The sequence below is a fragment of the Physeter macrocephalus genome, chromosome 2, assembly GCF_002837175.3.
Source record: "Physeter macrocephalus isolate SW-GA chromosome 2, ASM283717v5, whole genome shotgun sequence".
NCBI lineage: Eukaryota > Metazoa > Chordata > Mammalia > Artiodactyla > Physeteridae > Physeter > Physeter macrocephalus.
The window spans coordinates 88,184,759-88,207,736 of NC_041215.1; the positions used below are offsets into that span (position 1 = coordinate 88,184,759).

Genomic DNA, 22,978 nt, shown 5'->3' on the forward strand with positions numbered 1-22,978 from the left:
ATACTACCTTTACCTTGTTCAATAACACTAACATTTACAATTGATGTCTTAATCCTTTTCCCTACTTTTAGTACTTTAAATTTGAACTTTGCAAGGTAACAGGTGAAAGTAAACTCATAATACAATAGGATAAAAAGCAAAAGTATAATTTGGTTGCCACTGAGTTAATTATTAATAGTGCCTCCTTTCAATTTCAGTGTCCTAGTTTGGACAAAAAAATGACACAGTCACCATCTTATTATGGGCCTTAAGGATCTTTTATACAAATTCTCATTTTGCATATTAAGAAGCTAATGCTCACAGAACTTAAAAGAATCTTCCCAAGGTTATATAACTACTTAATATGACAAGGCCAGGATTAGAAATTTCATATCCATGCTCCTAATAAAGTGTTCTTTCTACCATTCCACATGCCCCCTATCTTCCTTTTTAATAGTAAAATCTCATTATGGTCTCAATTTCTCATTCAATTTTATTTCCCCCCAAATTGTATGTAACTAGCCTCTACACTGGCTAAAACAAATTTACTGAACTAAAGGACATCTGAATTCAAAATAACTACTCAAGTTTTTAAGACCCTACATAATTTGGTCCTAATTTACCTTTCCTATCTAAATTTCCCCTACATCCATACACACACTATACACAGTAGCCAAAACAAACTACTCACTATTTTCTATACACATCTCATGTTTTCTTTACTGTTTCCTCTCTTGAGATGTCCAAATTCCACCACTCATGTATATGTCCAAATCCTACTACTCCTAAACTACTCAATTTAAATGTTGACTTTCAAGAAAACATCCCTGATTGAACTTTTTCCCCCAATGCAAATAACATCTCCCTACTCTAAATATGTATAATTTCTAATAATATCACTTTCTACCTTATATCAGTTACCTCCAACACTATGAGACAGTGTTTCAAACTCCACAGCCCATATCATACAGCTGTGCACATAAAGAAGTACACAATATAAACATCTATAAGATGAGTGATTAGGACAATTTTAAAAGACCTTTATATGTCAGCGTCAGATGACGTTTTAGCAAGTGACACCCACCTCTTACTGGGAAATCATGGCTAAATGACTTAACCTCTCAGTCTAATACCCCCATTATCAAAATGGGAGCTGATGTGGGCAGTTTAGCCAAGATAATATACATGAGAACACTTTACAGTGCCTGGCACCCAGAAGCTGCTCATTAAATATTAAGTGAATAACAGAAGATGCTCACAGACCACTTCTCCAAAATAAGCAAGAATAAAGCTGTTTTAAATAATCCCAATACTACTCATAGTACTTCTAATAAGACCTGATATTAACTGAGCATTCTCTCTTTGCCAGGCAGTGTTCCAAATAACATACAAGTATTTCACAAAATCCCCTCAACGTCTCTACATATAGTTACAATTATGTTCCCTATTTAATGAAAATAAATTCCATAAAGCTCTGCATGAAAGTTCAACTATAAAGAATAAAATTGTCTACAACTCCTGGGCTTCAACTGCAAAAAATGCTCCATTTTAGTTTTTAAAGTGAAGTAGAGCAGACAATACCAAAAAGTATTTAACTTCTAGGTTCAACATCCAGAACAAGTTTTTTTCCCATTATCTCTTTGTTTTATAGTAAATAAAAAGTAGGAAATGGTTTAAGAATATAAATCAGTAGGGGCTTCCCTGGTGGCGCAGTGGTTGAGAGTCCGCCTGCCGATGCAGGGGACACAGGTTCGTGCCCCAGTCCGGGAAGATCCCACATGCTGCGGAGCGGTTGGACCCGTGAGCCATGGCCGCTGAGCCTGCACGTCCGGAGCCTGTGCGTCCGGAGCCTGTGCTCCGCAACAGGAGAGGCCACAACAGTGAGAGGCCCGCGTACCGCAAAAAAGAATATAGATCAGTAATAGATTGTCTGATGCTACAGAACAGAACATTAGAAAAGTACAATTCTGAGAAGTGAGTCTATCAATATTCGCTAACACTTTAAAAGCATATAATGGATACATGGGTTAACTATATGAGCAAAATATTTGTACAATGCTTTCATTAAAGCTTCTAACTGTGGATCATTATTCTTAAAATTTAAGTAAAATGTGTAGAAACAAACAGGATAAATAGCCATGCAGATCACTAAATAAGATCATATCTTTGCAATGAAAAATCTTGGTAATTAATCTTTGTACAATTACAAAGCATTTTCTACACAAAATATAAGTATCTAAAAAACTGATTGAAATTTAGTATTTACTAGCTTTCATTCTTTCAAAGAAAAGATACTAGCAAATTACAATAAGGAACCAATGACTAAGAGAGCTAACTCACAGATTTTCAACATAAAGGAAAGTGACTGAAGTCCTTTATTCACCCATTTCAAATATTCTTTCATCATCGAAACTGCTTATGCATGATAAATTATTTTTCTTGACCTAAACTATGCTAGTATTTTGTTCCTCTTAAAAAACAACCAAGTACAGAAGTTTGGTTCAGGGAAGGCTTTGTTCAGTTTCTTAGTATGATATTCTAAATCAGGCTTCTCTTTCTTTTTTGAAAAAATTTTATTATTATTTATTTATTTGGGGGGGCTAAGTTGGGCCTTCATTGCTGCATGCAGGCTTTCTCTAGTTGCAGCGAGCAGGGGCTACTCTTTGTTGCGGTGCGCGGGCTTCTCATTGTGGTGGCTTCTCTTGTTGCGAAGCACGTGCTCTAGGCCCCGGGGCTTCAGTGGTTGCAGTGCAAGGGCTCAGTAGTTGTGGCTTGCATGCTCTAGAGCACAGGCTCAGTAGTTGAGGCACATGGGCTTAGCTGCTCCACGGCATGTGGGATCCTCCCAGACCAGGGCTTGAACCTGTGTCCCCTGCATTGGCAAGTGGATTCCCAACCACTGTGCCACCAGGGAAGTCCTTAAACCAGGCTTTTTAAAATAAGAGTGCTGAGAGGCTATTTGTGTAAACCTCTTTTAAGGAACTGTCCAGCCACCTCTCTACTCATCAACAATCATGTGGAATACTAACTATAGGATAGAAGCCTCCTAACTGATCTCTGTACTTCTGCTCTTGCCTCTTCAGTCTTCTCCATATAGTAGCAGGAGAGTGGACATTATAAGGTAACACACTACCCTGAAAAGATGATTCCAATGAAGGTTATACAAGATAGTAACACTGGGTGAAGAGTATACGTGAACTCACTGTATTATTTTTGTTTTAGTCTAATATTATTTCAAAATAAAGGGTTTTTAAAAAATTTTAATAGCTTCCCATCACACTTAAAATACAAAGTCCTTACCAATGTCTCAGAATAAAATCTGAATAGGACCCCTGCCTGTCTCTACAACTTCATCTCCTCCAGCCTCTCTCAGTAGTTGTCATACTGGTCTGCGTGCTATGTTCATCAAATAAATTCACCAAGGTTGGTCCCACCTCTGAGCCTTTGCACTTGCTCTTTATCATGTCTGGAATGCTCTTCTCTACTTCTTCACATAGCTCAATCCTTCACTTCTCTTCAGAGAAGCCATTGTGCACTTACCTAAAATAGTCTTCTCACCCACATTACTCTCTTACTCCTCATCCTGCTTTCTATTTCTTCCTACCACTTATCTCCAAATAAAAGTAAGTATTTATTCACTTTAGTTGTTTATTTATTCACTTTAGTTGTTTGTTTGTTGTTTATTCACTTTAGTTGTTTGTTTAGTATGTCCTGTAAGGACATAATGAAGTATTTTACCCAACAGGGATTTATTCAAGGGATTAAATCACCACTCTGTGTTAGGATACATAAACTCATTTGAGACATGAATTGATACCTGATATTGCATTCATTGATAATTAGTACAGTTCAGAAGTCCTAACACTTATCTCCAAATAAAAGTAAGTATTTATTCACTTTAGTTGTTTGTTGTCTAACATCCTAATTTGAATTAGGTTGCAGTGAAATTCCACAGAGGCAAGGAGGTTTGTATTATTTCATGCAATTGTATCCAAGGTCTAGAATACTAGCACACAGAAGATGCACTTTAAACGAATAAATAAATGATCTTCAAGTTTCTCAACATAAGTCATAGAATCAACTTCTGAACTGTACTAATTATCAATGAATGCAATATCAGGTATCAATTCATGTCTCAAATGAGTTTATGTATCCTAACACAGAGTGGTGATTTAATCCCTTGAATAAATCCCTGTTGGGTAAAATACTTCATTATGTCCTTACAGGATAAGAAATGAGAAACATTTAAAGAGAATGACATATTCATATCAAATGTAAGCAAATCTAAGATTATATGAAAATCCAAATTAACACAAAGATTAGTCATTTTAAAAAAGGTTCATGGGACCTTGTCGAACTTTCATTTTATTATATACAAATGATTCTATTGGCATTCAATATTTCATAAATGCATTTTTCGGAGCAAAAGGTAGTAAATAAATTTTAGGGAAAGTTATCCTAACACTTGCCTAGTAAATAAGCATTACTGAATGTTTAATATTTGTTACTAAACTAAATCCTCATGACAACTTTGCAAGGTTCATTTTTTAAATTGTGGTAAAACATAAAGTCTACCATTATAGCCATATTTTATAAGTGTGCAGTTCACACTTACAAATATATCTGCATTGCTGTGCAACCATCACCCCACCTATCTCCAGAATTTTATTCATCTTCCCAGTCATGGTGTATTTTTATCCTCATTTTCCAGATACAGAAACAGACTAGAAAAGGGTAAGATGTTAATCCAAGTCAATCAGATTTCAAAGTTCAAAACACCTCTTCAATACACTTTAAAATTCAAGTTGCCACACCATGACAAAAGTAGTATAGGGATAAGCAAAGCTAAGGCTATTTTCTTCTCAGAAAACACTTCTATTTAATTGTAGCTTCATCAGTCTCACAGATTGAAGCTTCTAAGAACTCTAATTCAACCTCTTCATTTTATATACTAAAGTGATCTTTTTCAAGTTTATATTGCTGTCATCTGTTTAAATTACTTCTGAAAAGCAAAGAGTTTTGTTCTTTAAAGAACAGAAAGGCAAAAAAAATTAAAGGTTTTATGCATGCCTCTTTGCAATAGGACTTTACTGTTCCTCTCATCAAGAGATGTAGTTTATTTTCCCACCCTTACAATCTCAGCTGGCCTTGTGACTTGCTTTGACCAAGAGAAAGCAGAGGAAGTGATACTCTTTAATTTACAAGGCCTTATAGCTTCACATTTTGTTCTTTTTTGGAACACTGTCCTAAAGTGTCATGTGTAAGAAAGCTAACATTTCCCACAGAAAGAAAGGTTCCACATCCTCTATCCCAACAGGCCCCATGCCCCAACCACCCACCAGATGAACGCAGCTGTAACCTAAGGCTGGTGAGACCAGCAGAGGAACTGCCCAATCAACCCCAGAATATGAAATAAGGTGTTGTTGCTTTAAGTCCATTAAGATTTGGGGTGGTCTGTTATGCAGCACTAGGTAACTGAAACAAAGATTAATATAAGTTCAATAAAAGAAATTAAAATAATCTCTATTTCACCACCTGAGCACATTAACTTGCACAGGAAAAATCTTGGAAGTTTAAGATTTCTGGTCATAAGATGGTTAAATTAATGCAAACTGATGAAACTAATTTTATCATTGGTACTAGAAAAGCACTAAATATATGCCCCAGTATAGTGTGGTCGGTCAGATCTAACATCTTTGTATAAAAGATATCACACTGTGTTAATGAAAATACAATTTACCTCATATAATGGTACCATTTTCCACTATGAATGGAAATGTAAATGAAGCTAGTCCCTTTACACTCAATTTTAATAATATTTTTTATAAGTCTTTCAAATATGTGATTAGCTTGCTTTCACAACCTGGGTACAGAGAAATAAGTCAGGCTTTTCTTACTGATTAGATATCATAATTGTAATCAATAATTATACTGAGCTAATTATGTCAAGATGGCCTCAGGTGCTACTGACATGTACAAGGTAACCTGCCAACATTAAACAGTCCTTGCTGGCTATACTTTTTACTTTTTAAAGTTTTTATTTCTCTTCCTATCATTTACCATTTGCTCCTGATGAGAATACCTTTTAAAGTACAATGAATTAGAAAATATACGTGTTACAATTTTACCTAAGCAAACTCAACAAGCTTGGGCACAGTGAGAACCAAAAAGCTTATTTCTGAATAAACTTCATTTTTTATAAACTACCATTTCTGGTTGCTCAAAATCATTTTTTTTTACAGGTTTACTGAGGTATAATTTATATACCATAAAATTCATTCATCGTAAGTGAACAATTAAATAATTTTAGTAAATTTACAGAGTTGTGCAACCACCAACGCTACCCAGTTTTAGAACATTTCCATTATCCCAAAAAGTTCCCTTGTGTCTATTTACAGTTAATCCCATTCTTACCCCCATCCCTAATAATTACTGATCTGCTTTCTGCCTTGATAAATTTGCTTTTTCCAGACACTCCCTATAAAATGAAATCAAATAATATACAAGCTTTCTACATCTAGCTTCTTTCATTTAGCCTAATATTTCTGGAGTTCATCCATGATATAACATGTACTGGTAGCTTGTTTCTTTTAATTGCTAAATAGTACTCCATTAAATGCATATACTACCAATTTACTTTATTCATCAATTGATGGGCATTTGAATTATTTCCAGTTTTAAGCTATTATGAACAATGAATGCTGCTATAAACATATCTATATGTAGACGTGTAATGTACTTCCATTTTTCTTGAGCAGATTCCTACGAGTGGTGTTGCTTCCTAGTTCCCAGATGTGATTCAGAGAGGTTTGTGATATGAAAAGTAACCTCCAAAAGACACAAGTTACTGTAATATTATTCATTCATTTAGTTAACAATTATTTAGTTAACAATTATATTATTCATTTAGTCAACAAATACCCCAACCTGATATTATATTGTCAGACACTGTTGGAAGAGCTGGGGATAAAACTATGAATAAAATGATGACCCTGCCCCTAAATGAGCATACAATCTAGTGAGGACTGTATATCTAGATATACAGGTAACTCTCACTTTTTTTAGATAAATATCCAGTTTTAGAATCTGGTTACACCACACTAACTTCTAAGTGTAAGGTTCAAAGATAGTGAAAAACTACAATGATCAATTCCCACCTTCCCTTCAAGACAAAGACCCTCACCAATTTGTAATAACATGAAAGAGGTTTATAAAACAACAACAACAACAACAAAACCCCACACACAAAATAGTATGAGAAAGACCATAACAAGAAAGGTCAGAGCTTCTAAGGGTGGTGAAGATGAGAAACAAGATGGGGAAAATTAAAGGAGGGCCTAAAACTCAGAGAGCACTCAGGGATTATTTTTGTTAATTGATTACATACTGACAGAGAATTGTGGCTCATATTAAATTGCCTCAATCAGTAGGCCTGTAAAGAGGAATAAAGTTTATGCTTAAGCTGTCTTGACTTCTTTCTGGCCTTTTTGGACATCTGCTGTTCTTGGGAGATTTGGAGGTAAGGTGAAGTGGCATCAATGGAAGAATACTTCCCACTTGGTATCTCTAATACCCTATTACTACCCTACCCTTCATCAATTCTTTGAGCTCGGAGGCAGCTCCTATTCATTCATCCTACTATCTTTTTATTGAGACACACCCTCTCGTGTTCGGTTTCTTCTTTTATCCATCTTATGATTAAATGGCCCATCATTATATTACTCCCTTGTCCCTCTTTCCCTCTATCATAATTACCTGATAAAACCCACAGCAGGGGCTTCCCTGGTAGTGCAGTGGTTAAGAACCTGCCTGCCAACGCAGGGGACACGGGTTCGAGCCCTGGTCTGGGAAGATCCCACATGCCGTGGAGCAACTAAGCCCATGTGCCACAACTACTGAGCCTGTGCGCTAGAGCCTGCGAGCCACAACTACTGAACCCACGTGCCATAACTACTGAAGCCCACACGCCTAGAGCCCATGCTCTGCAACAAGAGAAGCCACCGTAATGAGAAGCCCACGCGCTGCAACCAAGAGTAGACCCCGCTTGCCGCAACTAGAGAAAGCCCGTGCAGCAACAAAGACCCAATGCAGCCAAAAATAAATAAATAAAATAAATAAATTTATTTTTAAAAAAACAAAAAAACAAACCCACAGCAGGAGAAAGCCTATGTCTATGCTGACTCCATCTCAACCTGAATTCACGATCATTAAACGTAACTGAGTAGCACCATTATGCCATTTTCACCATCAATTAACTCTCCCACTCTCCTCAGTGATTATTCCACTCCTTCTCCTCTCAATAATTCCTCTCCAACTTGATTCCCAGCTTAATGCTAGCCTGAGCCCTAGGCTTATATATACAATTGGCTACTCAACATCTCCACTCAGACTTCTAGTAGGTCTCTCAAACTTAACATATCTAATATCAAGCTACTGAGTACTACCCCTTCCATACTCCCACCCCAAACCAGTTCCTCTTGCTTCTTCACTCCAGTAAATCTTCATATTTCCTCAATCCAAAAACCTTGGGGTCTTAAATTTCTCACTGTCTTATATACCCCATACCCAATACACTGGCAAATACCATAGGCTCTGTCTTCAAAACATCCAGAATCTGAACATTTCTCACCTCTACCACCCTAGACCAAGCGACTATCAGCTCTCCTCTCAATGACTGCAAATTTCCTAACCAGTTTGTTTTTACTTCTGTTCCCCTGCAGACTATTTCTCAACCCAGCAACCACAGTGATCATAGGTATATCATTTCACTCCTCTACCACTCTTATCCAATAACATCTCAACTCAAGAGTAATTAGCCAAAGTCCTTACTATGTCCTAGAAAGCCGTATCTCATCTGTCTACCCCTTCAATCACTGTCCTCATCTCCTACCACTATCTTCCAGCCCCTTTCCCCAATCACTCTGGTCTATTCATAATGGCCTACTCCCTGTTCCATGAACAAAACAGGCATGCTCCCACCTGAGCCTTTGCCACTGCTGCTCCCTCAGCACAGAAGGCTCCTCCCCCAGCTCAGCTCACTCCCTCCTATCTTTAAATCTTTTGCTATACTGCCTCCTCCTCAGTAAGGCCTTCCCCAGGTCAAGTAAATTAGCATCTTCCCACTATCACTCTTTGATCTTTTTAGAACTCAACTCTACGTGGCATTATGTGTTTTTTCGTTTGTTTGTTTGGGGTTTTTTTTTTGGTCTATCTCTGTCCAGCAGAATGTAAGCTCTACAAAGCCCAGTGACTTGTTTATTTACTGCTGGATTCCCTCTCCCAGATCAGGACTTAGCTAATAGAATGCACCCAGTAAATGTTTTAAATAAATAAATGAATAATAGAGAGGACTATGAGAACATACACAAGCAGCACTTAACCTAATTTGAAAGAGTTAGAAAAAGCTTTCTGGAATGGTGACATCTAAGGATAGACCTGAAAGACAAGTAGAAATTATCCTAGTGAAAGAATATGGGAGAGAAAGATTGTTCTAGATAGTAAAAACAGCATAAACAAAAGACCCAGAGGCAAGAGAAAGAATGGCCATTTGTGCCATGAAAGTGTATACTCTCTCAAAATAAAATATTTCTTTAAAAAATAAAGCAATTAAATGTATTTCTACATTCTATATTCATATCCATTTTCTACATTCTATCCTACACCAGACAAATGAGGACTAACACAGTATACTATCCTGTATGTTCTTGGTCAAAGACCATTACTGTACATATTTAAAACATTTTTAGCCAAGATGAGTGAGTGCTAGGAAGAACAAAAGAAAATAAGTATTTTACAACATCTGTTATTCATCCCCTTATAGTTTCTTTTGCTGTCTTCAATTTTGGATCTTGGCAAATAACTTTTGATTTGACAACAGGTAAAACCGGACTGGCCATGAAAAACAATAATAAGATACCATGTCAAAGGTACTCAAAGGATACCAGGTTAAAAGTGGCTAAAGGACCCTTCAAAGAAATGACCAAGAAAACAAAACCTAAAGATCAACAGGTGATTAGGTACTGGTAACATCCTTTGCTATTATGAAGGAAATCATTATCACCACTGCAGCCAAAGGGACTGGCTAACAACGTTTGGAAGATAGCTGAAAAACTGGCAAGATATAACTTCAGGAAATTTGAAGAAAATGGAAAAATGATTACAAATGGCAGGAATGCATCTCCTTGGGGACTATGCTATGAAACCCTGGTATAATGCTCATTGGTCATTTCATTTGCAGAAAAACTGACAGCATCCTTGAGCTGAAGAAGGTATTACTGCAGTTTAGTATGATTAGAATATAGAGTGGGCAAGATTCACAACATAAGGTGATTTTAAAACAGATGTGTTTTGGGATCATAAGAACCACCCTTGGGAACATGACAAAAGCTGAAAAATATATTCACACAAGAACTCTGTACACAATTTCAGGGGATTTCCAAACTCTACGAAACTCAGTGTGAAAGTTCAGGTGAAAACCATTACACTCAGGACAATAAAGAGAATTATGTCCTAGGATGAGAGCTATGCAGCAGGCTTATGCAAATTGTCCAGAGGGAAGTTAGAAGACAGAGGGTTATAGGAAAGTGGGCTCCAGAAAAAAAAACCAGCTTACAGAAAGGTGGTACGATTATTAGACTGGATAAATTTTAAAATTCTATAAAGGCACTTAACTAATTCAAGAAAGTCAATGTATCTATGTAACAAATATAACTGTGAAATATTCTGGAAGAGAGAATCCATTTCACTTTGATAATAAATATATGATATTATGTATATAAAAATACATATAATGTTAACATATTATATTATTTGGACTTATAAGAAAGTGCAGTGTGATAATGGAGTGCAGCAATGCAAACGGAACACTCAGGTCTTTATTAATTTTAATTTTTAGAATCAGCATATAATTCAATCTCAGAACACTTTATGATTACAGAACCAAAGGAAAGCATTAACAATTTTGACAACATAAAAGTATAAATGACCAAGGGTAAGGGTACAAATATAAAGAACTATACTATTTAAAGTTTAAAAAGGAAGTAACCAATGATCCAAAAACGTTAACAAAAAAACTATCAAACATCAGGAAGAGGGGAGAGGGGAAATGAGGGGAGGAAACTTAATGAGCTAAATCTTCATATTTTGTAGCAAAGAATTAATAGATCCTGTATAAAGTTGGCAAATTAATATATAAAAGAATTAGCATATTCCTTATAGTTCTGGAGGTAGCTTCCAGATATACTAAAAGCAGAAGTTCCCCATGAGAAATATGACCAGGGTGGGAGAGAGTGGGGTAGGATTACATACACTCGCTTTTCATCCTAAATTCTTCTAGACTATTCGATTCATTATCATATATTCATGTTAGCATGGTAAAAATTAAAAATAAAAATAAAAAGATTTAAACCAGTTTAGGTAGGTCATTAGTGCTGATCAATTCCCTGCCATCACTTGACCTATTTCAAATACTTTTCAAATATATCAAAGCAAGGCTTAGTTGTTTCTTCTAACTTTCTTTATTCAAGCCAGAATTAAAGACTATTATATTACATATAGAAGAGATATTAACTAAATGTTGAAGATACATTTTTAAAAGAATATTGACACAAGTTAGTTCTCACTGTATTAAAATTCTTTGAATTTTGGTAAAGTTTAATTGGTCAAAACCAATATTTCTTTAAGTTGCCATTAGGATACACACACATACTTCTTCACAAAAGTACATCATCAAAACTCTGTTACAGGGCTTCGCTGGTGGCGCAATGGTTAAGAATCCACCTGCCAATGCAGGGGACACGGGTTCAAGCCCTGGTCCAGGAAGATCCCACATGCTGTGGAGCAACTAAGCCCACACGCCACAACTACCAAGGCTGCGTGCCTAGAGCCCGTGCTCTGCAACAAGAGAGGCCACTGCAATGAGAAGCCCATGCACTGCAATGAAGAGTAGCCCCCACTTGCCGCAACTAGAGAAAGCCCACGCACAGCAACGAAGACCCAATGCAGCCAAAAATACATAAATAAAATAAAATAAATTTATATAAAAAAAAGTTAAAGGGGTTTCCGAAGGTTCTAGTTTAGGTAATCAAGTGAACGGTGATGGCTCAAAACAGAGACCACGGAAGAGAAACAAAATGGAGGATAATCATGTATTCAACACTGGATACAATGTTTGATATTTAGCTTGTGGAGCTGTCCAAAGGTTAACTATAGATAGTATATTACTAGATAGTATAGTATCTAGTATATTCAAGCCCTGGTCCAGGAAGATCCCACATGCTGTGGAGCAACTAAGCCCACACGCCACAACTACCAAGGCTGCGTGCCTAGAGCCCGTGCTCTGCAACAAGAGAGGCCACTGCAATGAGAAGCCCATGCACTGCAATGAAGAGTAGCCCCCACTTGCCGCAACTAGAGAAAGCCCACGCACAGCAACGAAGACCCAATGCAGCCAAAAATACATAAATAAAATAAAATAAATTTATATAAAAAAAAGTTAAAGGGGTTTCCGAAGGTTCTAGTTTAGGTAATCAAGTGAACGGTGATGGCTCAAAACAGAGACCACGGAAGAGAAACAAAATGGAGGATAATCATGTATTCAACACTGGATACAATGTTTGATATTTAGCTTGTGGAGCTGTCCAAAGGTTAACTATAGATAGTATATTACTAGATAGTATAGTATCTAGTATATTACTTAATTGATAGTATATTAGTTAGTTGAAGCCATGGAAGTAAAATGTTTTCATACATATATACTGCAGGGTGTGAAAAAAAAAGGTCATTTAGGAATACCCACATTGAAAGAGCTGCTAGAAGAAAAGCCAGTAAAGTAGACTAAAAAGTCAGAGAAGTAATACAAATAACAGCTTCCATTTTTCAAAAGCAATTTGTTACACAAATCTGCTAAGTGCTTTAGGAGATATTAAACTGCTTCTTAAGATTGGAATTATCACCATTTATTTATTTACTTATTTTTTATCTATTTTTTAATTAAATTAAATTAATTAATCAATTTATTTATTTAATTTTTGGCTGTGTTGGGTCTTTGTTGCTGCGCGTGGGTTTTCTCTAGTTGCGGCGAGTGGGGGCTACTCTTCGCTGCGGTGCGCAGGCTTCTCATTGCGGTGGCTTCTCTTGTTGCAGAGCACGGGCTCCAGGCACATGGGCTTCAGTAGTTGTGGCACGTGGGCTCAGTAGTTGTGGCTCACAGGCTCTAGAGTGCAAGGTCAGTCATTCTGGTGCAGGGGCTTAGTTGCTCTGCGGCATGTGGGATCTTCTTGTACCAGGACTCGAACCCATGTCCCTTGCATTGGCAGGCGGATTCTTAACCACTGTCCACCAGGAAAGTCCCTATCACCACTTTAGAGATAAGCACAAAGAGACCTTAAGACGTTGAATGCTCTGTCCAAAATTATTCAGCTAAGTGGAAAGACCAATATTCAAATTCTGGTTTGTTGTCCATCCTCTTAACCAGTATACTACCATCATAATGGAAGCCATGATAGGACAAGTAATGCCCATTTAGAGACTGGGAACGAGTAAGTTTTCTTACCGTTTCCTTCTAACTCCTGACTAATCCACAGTGCATGTGTCAAGAGCCTCCCCATCCCCATCCCCAATACCACCACCCATCCCCAGAACCCATTTATGTTTTCAGGAAGCTGGGACTCTACTAAAAATAAAAAGTACAGTTATTTTTATAGCTAATAACATAATAAAGTTTTTTTAAAAAGTGTTGGTAAGTTTGAATCCTGACATAGTTCTAGGACAATGTTTGTATAAATGAAAGCTAGCTAAATTAAAGCATATCAGTTAGGTTCATTCACTCATCATTATTTAGTGCCTCTTATCTGCCAAGCACTAGGGATGAAATGGTGTCTAAAAACAGACTCTAATGCTGTATCTCTGAACAAACCTTACTGCAATGACGACACTTTTAGAGTTGCTTTATTTTGTCTTGCCTTGAGTGACATTTGTAAGCTACTTAAATAAAAAATATAATTTATTACATAGTATCTTGTAATACTGTGCTCCTTGAAAGAGGAAATAAACAATATCTATAACACAAAATATTCCTCTAAGTCTGAAAGCTTAATTTCAAATTATTTTAATAATGTCCTGTATCTAAGTCCAGAATCCCTATATTATTATCGTGCCACTCTACTCACAATGTCTTCATTCCTAGAGCGTTAAGATCTAATTTAACATATACAGGACAGTAATTTATATCATTTCCCCCTTAATTTGGGAATCAAGTCCAAAATTTTGTACTAAAATGGACAATAAAGAGGAAAATCCCATAATGACACTTCTGTGCCAGATACTTTTACTGTTTTAAAAACACAAACTAGCTTTTCGATGTAAATACAACATAGGAAGAAAGGGGAAGGGGGATTAAGTTTTTTAAATTTTAGAAAAAAAATTTCTCAAGAAAAGTTTTAACATACACCTGAACATTAACTTTTAGGATTTCTTGGGCAAAACAATTTTTACCTGTTGATAAAATAAGGAGTTTCTACTATTTTCTCTATCCAGGGAAATAACATTTCCCAGGGAAATAGATTTCCCTCTATATGCTCATAAGGATCCTATGAGAAACAAATCATAAATCCATTTGACAGTTACACTTTCAAAATAATGGAAGATATCATGTTATAGACAAATTAGATAATCTCTCAGCTCAGAAATGCTTTCCTTAATCTAAACTAAATAAGAAAATCTATAAAGTCTATTAAAATATATAGCCTGGCACATATTAGACACTCAATTAAGTGTCTGTTATAACTGTAAAACTGGATGGCTTTTATTCATATGAATTTTACTTAATCAACCTGCTTTGAAGTGCATAGGGCATTTAGTTCAACAGCATGACCCAGGAAAAGAGCAGAATCACATTCCTTGGTACAGACTCTCCCTAAGTCCAGAATTGGGGGGAAAAGTCTGTAAGTTTATAACTGGTCACAAAGGGGCCTAAGCAAGACAGTAAAAGTGACTCGACACAGTCCAACATCATCACTTATTGAAGCCATGTTAGGAACCAATTCTGCTATTAGTTGGCACTGCCTTCCTTCGTTGTATACTAGATATCTATGTGCTCCCAGCTTCTACTGGATTTAAAAGTATAGGAGCTGGAAGCAGGAGCAGTTACTAAAGAAACAATCAAAAATCAACAATTTTTTGGCTACAAAATAAGACTGGCTTTGTAAGGATCTATTTTAGAAACTTGAAAGCAAAAATCTTGCTGAATTTTTCACTGAAACAATCTTAATTTTCGCGACTGCCTTTCCTGAAATTGGGGACAAGTGGTGCTTGTATAACATAAATCAAAACAAAAAAGTGCTAACCAGTAATCTTCTTGATCCCTGAGATAAAGTAAGCATGCTCTGAAGCACATATTTATACAATGGCCCAAAGAATAAGAAAAGAGTAAGGAATAAGAAAGAAAAAACCCAACTGTGATATCAATACCATTTCTTCAGTGTGCTTTAGTAGCCAGAAATCTGCAAGCTCCTATCAATATGAGATGCTACTGTCATTCCCTGTCCTTAAGCTTCTATTAACTATTTCTCTAGAATTAAAAATAACAATAAAACTAAACTCCTCATTTCCTAACCCAAACTGGCTAGGAACTTCTCAAAGGATTTTAGCAGGCCCAAATCAAAACTAAGATCACAAAACTTCACAAATACTCAAAAACTACACAGTGCTTCAGCAGGTTAAAAAAAAAAAATAGCATTACATAGAATAGTTATAAAGACCATATGACAGAACTCAGACTTTGCAAACAAAACAACCAGAGTACATTCTACAAGTATTCATAACATTCAACAACATTGTATAATTGATTTTATAGGTTAAACATAGAATTATCACATGACCCAGCAATTCCACTCCTAGGTATATATCCAAGAGAAATAAAAAACATATGTCCACATAACTTTTACACAAATATTCATAGCAGCATTATTCATAATAGTCAAAAAAGCAGAAACAACTCAAGCATCCATCAACTGATGAATGGATAAATAAAATGTGATATACCCACACAATGGAATATTTTTTGTCAATAAAAAGAAATGAAGTACTGATACATGCTACAACTTGAATAGACTGAAAACATTAAACTAAGTAAAAGAAGCCAGTCAAAAAAGACATGTTATTTGACTCCATATAAAATCTCCAGGATAGGCAGGCATACAGAAAGCAGATTCGTGTTTGCCTAGGGTTGGGGGCAGGGGAGGGTGGATGTTGGCAGGAGTGACTGCTATTGGGTCTGGGCTTTCTTTGGGGGATGATGAAAATGTTCTAAAATTGATTGTGGCATTGGATGCACAACTGTGTGGAGATACCAAAAACCACTGAATTGTATACTTTAAATGGGTGAACTGCATGCTATGTAAATCATATTGCAATAAAGCTGTTATTTAAAAAATCAATTTTGTACTGCAAAAGTTGAAAAGGTAAGTAAAACTATTAAAAAACAAACAAGCAAAAAAAACCTCAACAGCATTATTGCAAACAGCTTGCCCAGCAAATCAAAAGCCAAGATTCTCCATTTATTCTTTAACAAAAAATTTCACTGTTATGAAACAGTGAATATATATTTAATCAGATCTTGCTAATTTTCTAGGAAAATGCTCATTCTCATACAGAAATTTACATATATATGTATATAAATTAAACTGAAAAGATTCTCTGAAGAGCTCATATCACAGAGATTTTGAGCCATGAGAAAGAGAAGTGTATATGAAATTAAATGTAAGACACATTTTATTATAAAATCTCTTTAATTTAGAGTGAGTATATAATCTCTCAGATGAGTTAGCTAATTAATGTGGATAACTAAAAAAGAGTTCTCCACACAAATAACAGTGTTCTTAAGGATGTGTGCTTTGCATCACTCACTTGTAATCAGGAACTAATTGTGATACCTTAATATACCAATGATAAAACACAATCTTCTGTGAAACAAAGAAAGACTTCTATTAACCCATACTCACAAAAAACATAAAAACTTTTTTAAATTAATTCTTTAAAAAGCACTTTATCAGATGTATTTTGTTAATTGTGACTGGTATTTTTCCTCTACATTAAAATATTTTTAAGTGAAAGATGAATCAACATGCTAATACAAATCTTCAATGAACATACATGATTTGAGGAAACCAAAAGATGACAAAATATTTAATCAGAGCTTCTTAAAAGTAGGGAAATCACATGTAAGAGGAAATTTCTAGACTAAGTTTGTACATTAAGAAAAAGAGATAACAAGAATTATAACATAAGACCATCAAAGAAAAAAATAAAGGAAAAAGAGAAGACATGCAGAAAGATTCCAAGTCAACAAAATTTAAATGAAAAGGCCACAGCAAGGTGAAAAATAACCCCAATTTCTGAAAATTAGTTATTCATAGCAGTTATTATAGTAATTACCAAAAGATATGTGAACATATTGGGAAGACTAAATATTTCAATAAAGTACTATGAAAAATCTTCCCATCTGAGAAAAGTAGTAAGGGATAATAAAGATCCTAACACCATCAGCTTGTTATATTATTTTTCAAAAATGTTTTTCTCAATTATAAAAAAAAACTAGAGAAACAAATACATTTTAAAGCTAAACACAGCTAATTACTAAAAACAATACAAGCCCTATGAAGACATTTTCTAACTTCAAGACAAAGTCTATGACTATAAGAAAAAACTCCCCAACTAGTCATGCAAATATTTGAAATACACATGTATCTATTACCTTACTCTTTGTTGCAATTTGAAAGGTAATAAGTGTATATAAGAAATTAAGATCATATGTTTTCTATAATAAAATGGCAATGTAGCTCAGTCATTTTTTTTCCAGTTTCAGAGATAAGAATATTATCTCTAAAAGCCCTTAATCAATGTATGCAATTTGTATGTCTAAATATAAAGAAGTAGATAAATAACAGCTACTTCAAGCATTATACTGACCACTACCTTCCACTACAGATAGCTAAAATCAAGTAATATAAAAATTTAAATGACTTACATTGTTGTTGCGGGTTTCTACAGCAGGGAATTTTCTGACTATGAATTTCACAGCAGATTCCAGGTTTTTGTCAATAAGGTAGGATGGTTTTGCCTTGGGGTCTCCACAAGCCTATAAAACAACAGTAATAAAAGTGAAATGCATCCTTCTTCTAAAACCAAGGAATAATAGCAAATCTGTAATCAGAAATTAAGGAGATATTTGTTTTTGGTGAGCAGGTGACAAAATGAATAGGCAAAGTGCAGGGATTGTCACAGCTGAAATATGCAATGGGAGACAGTACAGAGATGTTCTTCTACTGAAAAAAATGCATGGAAAGTTTCAAAGCAGTTAGCGCAGAACAGCAGTGAAGGAAAAAGCTCAAACCTAAAAAAAAAGAAAAAGAAAAAAAAAATTCTTGGTTTGAGGTAGGATTGTATTCATTTGAAGCTATCAAAATATTACAGAACTAAATATTCAGTAGAGTACTGGAAATGTTTCTTTCTACGTGTTATATAATAAAAACTTATGTTTAAATGTATCTTCCAAAATGTTTTCCTCATTCACTTTAAACATTTTAATACAAGAGCCCTAGTTCAAAAGAACTGGAAGCTGCTAAAATTGTCTTTACAGCACTAAAGCTGTGTTGCCTGTTCCTCCGAACATCTGAGTTACATTGTTTTCCATCATACCAGCAGCACTTCAAACAATGAAATCTACACCTATTCTATATCTCTTAAACACAAAACAAATGGAAATGTTTACATTTTGACCACATCAGCAGTACAGCATTCTCTCTAGTAAACTGTAAAGCATTGTACAAATGTAAGGTATTATTATTAGAAGGAACTTTTAATCTGAACTATTAGCAATACAGAATAATCTTCAATACTGTTCAGTTTCATTCTGTGACATTTAATTAACTGCTTCCTAGTGAGATGCTATTTCTTAGGGAATTACTAAAATTATAACTTTCTTACTTAACTTCTTTTTATTGCATTTTAAAGAGGATGTGTCCTTTGAAAAGTTAACTATTATGTGTGAAGAAATAAGTTTTGCAATTTAATGCTTTTTCATCATTTACTATGGCTATGTTGTAGATTGCAGAAAGAGAAGTTATGAAACATGAAACTGATCTGAAAGCGGGCAAGCGGGCAGAGGGAAGGTGAAAAGCTTTGCAAACCTTCCAAACTTGTCCTTGCTGGGGAAGCATTGTAATAAAAAGAGAGAAAATTACTTGTAAACAATGACTGTCAAACTATGACATACGTTTCAGTAGAGAACTTATGCACTGCAGACTATGAATAACAAAACAAGATGAGAACTATATGGTGCTATAATTTTAAAGGTATTTTAAGTAGCAAATTTTAATATACAATAGATTTATAGAGTTTATATTATTTATATATATTTAAATACTACTGTGTAGGTGTACAACCATGTCAGTTTCTTGGTGCTCTTTCTAAATCAACTTAAAATGATACTAGAAGGAAAAATAAAGACTACATGCAACTATAAAAACAGGAGCAAAACCATCAGTGAAATTTTACATACCTTAAAAAGAAACGGTAGCCAAGAATAAAAATAAATCGTTATTGGATGACTTTTGCACTTCAGCTCAAATTAAAATTATTTTTCAAATACCAACTAACTCCTTTCCAAGCCAAAGTATAAAAATCAATGCAAGCATTCCTATATTTTCCAAATGGAAACAGGAATGTAATAAGAATTATCTTAATTCTCAAACATAATTAGATAAGAAATTTAGAACTTTGTAATCCTTAACCACACTGATAAGAGGCTATTTTGTAAATTCCATTTCAACATCATAAACATTAAAATATATCTGACTTTTCCTCTGAGTAGACTATCATTTGCTTAAAATATTATTTCTCATTAATTAATCTTCCAATTAATCTACTTCCCCCAAAATATTATACTATAAAGTAAGAATAACTAAGAACCACATAACTAAGAATTTGTCCTAATAGAAATAGTTACATATTAGCATTTCCTTATATCAATGATAAAATGAAAAGCAAGTTTCATAAACATGCCTGAGGCAGTACAGAATCCCAAAGTGAATCAAAATTCTTTTTAAATGATATGTATTATCTTTCATACTCTAATTACTTAAAAATTCAGTTATCCATCCTAACAATATTAGTGCAATCAACAAATGAAAATATGATAGACTATCATACCCATTTCCAATGATCACAAATTTTATTATGTAAGAATTTAATCAAGTAATTAAACATATATCTATATATGAATGGCTCTTATTACACTGAAAACATAAAGAATGGAATTTCATTTCAGTGGAAAAATAAGTGGTTATATCATCTTTCCTTGGAATTAATTTACCTTTTTCCACACTACTCAGTGAGCCATATCTAAACAAACTACAATGGGAGGCAGTATGCCATAAAGATTAAGAATACAGACTCTGGAATAAGACTGGCTGAATTTCAATTTTCATCACTTACTAGCCATCGAACCTTGACTATATTACATAACATCTCCTAATCTGTTTCTTCACGTGTAAATGGGGAAATCAGTACTTACCTCACAGAGTAATTATGAGGATTAAAAGAGAGATAGATAAGCCATGTACAGTATTTAGCAAAAGGACTGGCACATAGTGCTCTAAAAATGTTAACTGTTGTTAACAATAGCTATAATTATAATTACCTAAGTAAAAGTCTCATATGAATAGTAACCACAGAATAGTCTTTATCAGAGTATACAGAACTAGTAATAATGACTACAACTCCTTCCCCCAATCACTTATTTCTTTATTTACTCCAAGTCTAAACATACCAAATTTGCTTTACTTATAGAAAAAGATTAACCTAGTAGTTAAAAACATGGAAATAGGCTGTCCATGTTCAAATCCTGGCTCCTAACTGTAACATAACCAAGTGATTTTCTGCGCCTCAGGTTCCTCATCTGTTAATTAGGTGATAATAATTACAATGTACCCAAAAAGGTTTTAAGCCCACTACATGAGTGTCTGTATGTGTGTACATGAGCAGAATTCTTAAAGGTATCTGGTATACCACAAGCACTCAAAAAATGCCAATAAAAAAAATAAGATTAATAGACACCATACAGAAGTACTAGGCACATTTTATTTTTTTCTGAAATCAACCTACTTGATTTATTTACTTGACACCCATACAGACACTTGCAAATACTCAGGCCAAAAAAAAAAAAAAAATGCAAGAAAAAAATAAAACCTAACTAAAAGTACCTAGGTAATAATAGTATCCTCAGTTTATGGGTTAGAGTACTGAGGCTTAGGTTAAGCAACTTGCCTAAGGTCATCTAGGTAAGTACATCTTGGCAAAGAGCCATACTGAATAATTCAGTTAAGAAGAATGTCCTACTATACTGAAAGAGTACAGCAAAATTCCAACTAACCAGATATCTCATTTTATAAAGATTAATCTTCTGTCCCACTCTAACTCAAAAATTTCATTTTGATGACATTGACGACAAAGGAATCATAAGATAACAACTTATATTTTAAGAACACAGCCTGCACTTGATACACCTAAAACCCTATCCTACTGCAGTAACAATACTACACAAAATTAATCTTTCATTCTTAAAAGTATCGCCCTTTGAAATACCACATTTAAGAAAATGATATAGACTACTATATTTAGTTATCAATACATTTTAGACTAATACATTCCAGAAACGCTACCAAAAAGATTGAATCAAAAGGTTTAACAAATTACCAATTCAATTAAATAAAACTCTTGAGTACTTCTGACCTGCAAACCGACGCCCCTGCCCCCACCCCCGAAAAAAAGAAAAGGTAAGTAGAGGGCAAAACTGTGTCTAAACCCCTGAATCTTAATAGCCCTACAATAAAAGGATTTTTGCATAATTGGCTAAAAGGGCTACTTCACCAGACAAAAAGGAAACTATATCTGAACTACAGAATTTTTTTAAAAAGCACCACACTAAAACGTTGTTTTACTTTATCTTGACTCAGCATGATTTCATAATGCATAAAATACTATAATTTAAACCAGAAGATCTAAAGCAAATTTAAATATTTATATACTTAAATTTCCAGTTTTCAGAATTGGAACTTTATTTCCCATGAATATTCTAATTATCTTTAAATTCAACAAAGTTAAGACTAATGTGGCAGATAAAATTACACAAGTTGTAAAGGAAATACTGTTAAACATAATAATTAACAACTCTGGTCTCTAAGTGGTTCACAACCCATATGACCTTAGGCAAGTTGCTTAACCTAAGCCTCAGTACTCTAACCCATAAACTGAGGATACTATTATTACCTACTTCATAGGGTAGACTGTTCAGATTTTTAAAAGACAAAATGCACATAAAGTGCTTATTTCAGGTGCCTGGCACACAAGTACTTATAAGTTTTAAACAATTATCTTCTATTTTTTTAAATAAAACTTTTCAAAACACCTGGATATTATAGTGAGTTCCCAATTATCAAAATAAGATTTTCCATTTAACCAATTCAATGTCAGTATTGTCAATTCAGTATTTCCTAATTCGTTTTTTCACAAAACACAAATATAACGTTATTACCCAAAATAACGAACAAAGATGTTTCAGAAAACCACATAATATTTTATTAGGAGCACAAAATAAACATCTTTGATTAGAAACCTCAAAATCAGACTTTATGTACTTTTAAATATGACTTTAAACAAATCTTTCTGCCAATCTACCACCAAAATTCCTTCCCAAGGCCTTTCCTCATATTGTCACAATATAGATTACGTACCACAGCTTAACTTCATATGGTTAATGTTACGTATTTTTTCAAGAACTGCCTTACCACAATGTTAAAAAAATATATAGATAGAAATAGTCCTCTCTCTATTCGTAAGAGATTAAGCAACAATCATTAAAAAGGAAAACAATAAAGACACAAGAGTAGAGAGTAAAAGGAACATTTAGTGGGCAGCTGTTGCGTGCAAAACACCTTTGTTT

General features: G+C 34.6%; 1 protein-coding gene across 1 annotated transcript in view; it reads right to left on the minus strand.

Moving 5' to 3' along the window:
• NCKAP1 (NCK associated protein 1) overlaps positions 1 to 22,978 on the minus strand; it is a 98,060-nt gene that overhangs the window by 62,829 nt on the left and 12,253 nt on the right. The window contains exon 2 of the mRNA XM_024115588.3: positions 18,005 to 18,115. Coding sequence (XP_023971356.1) covers positions 18,005 to 18,115 — 111 coding nt within the window. The remainder of the gene's footprint in view (positions 1 to 18,004; positions 18,116 to 22,978) is intronic.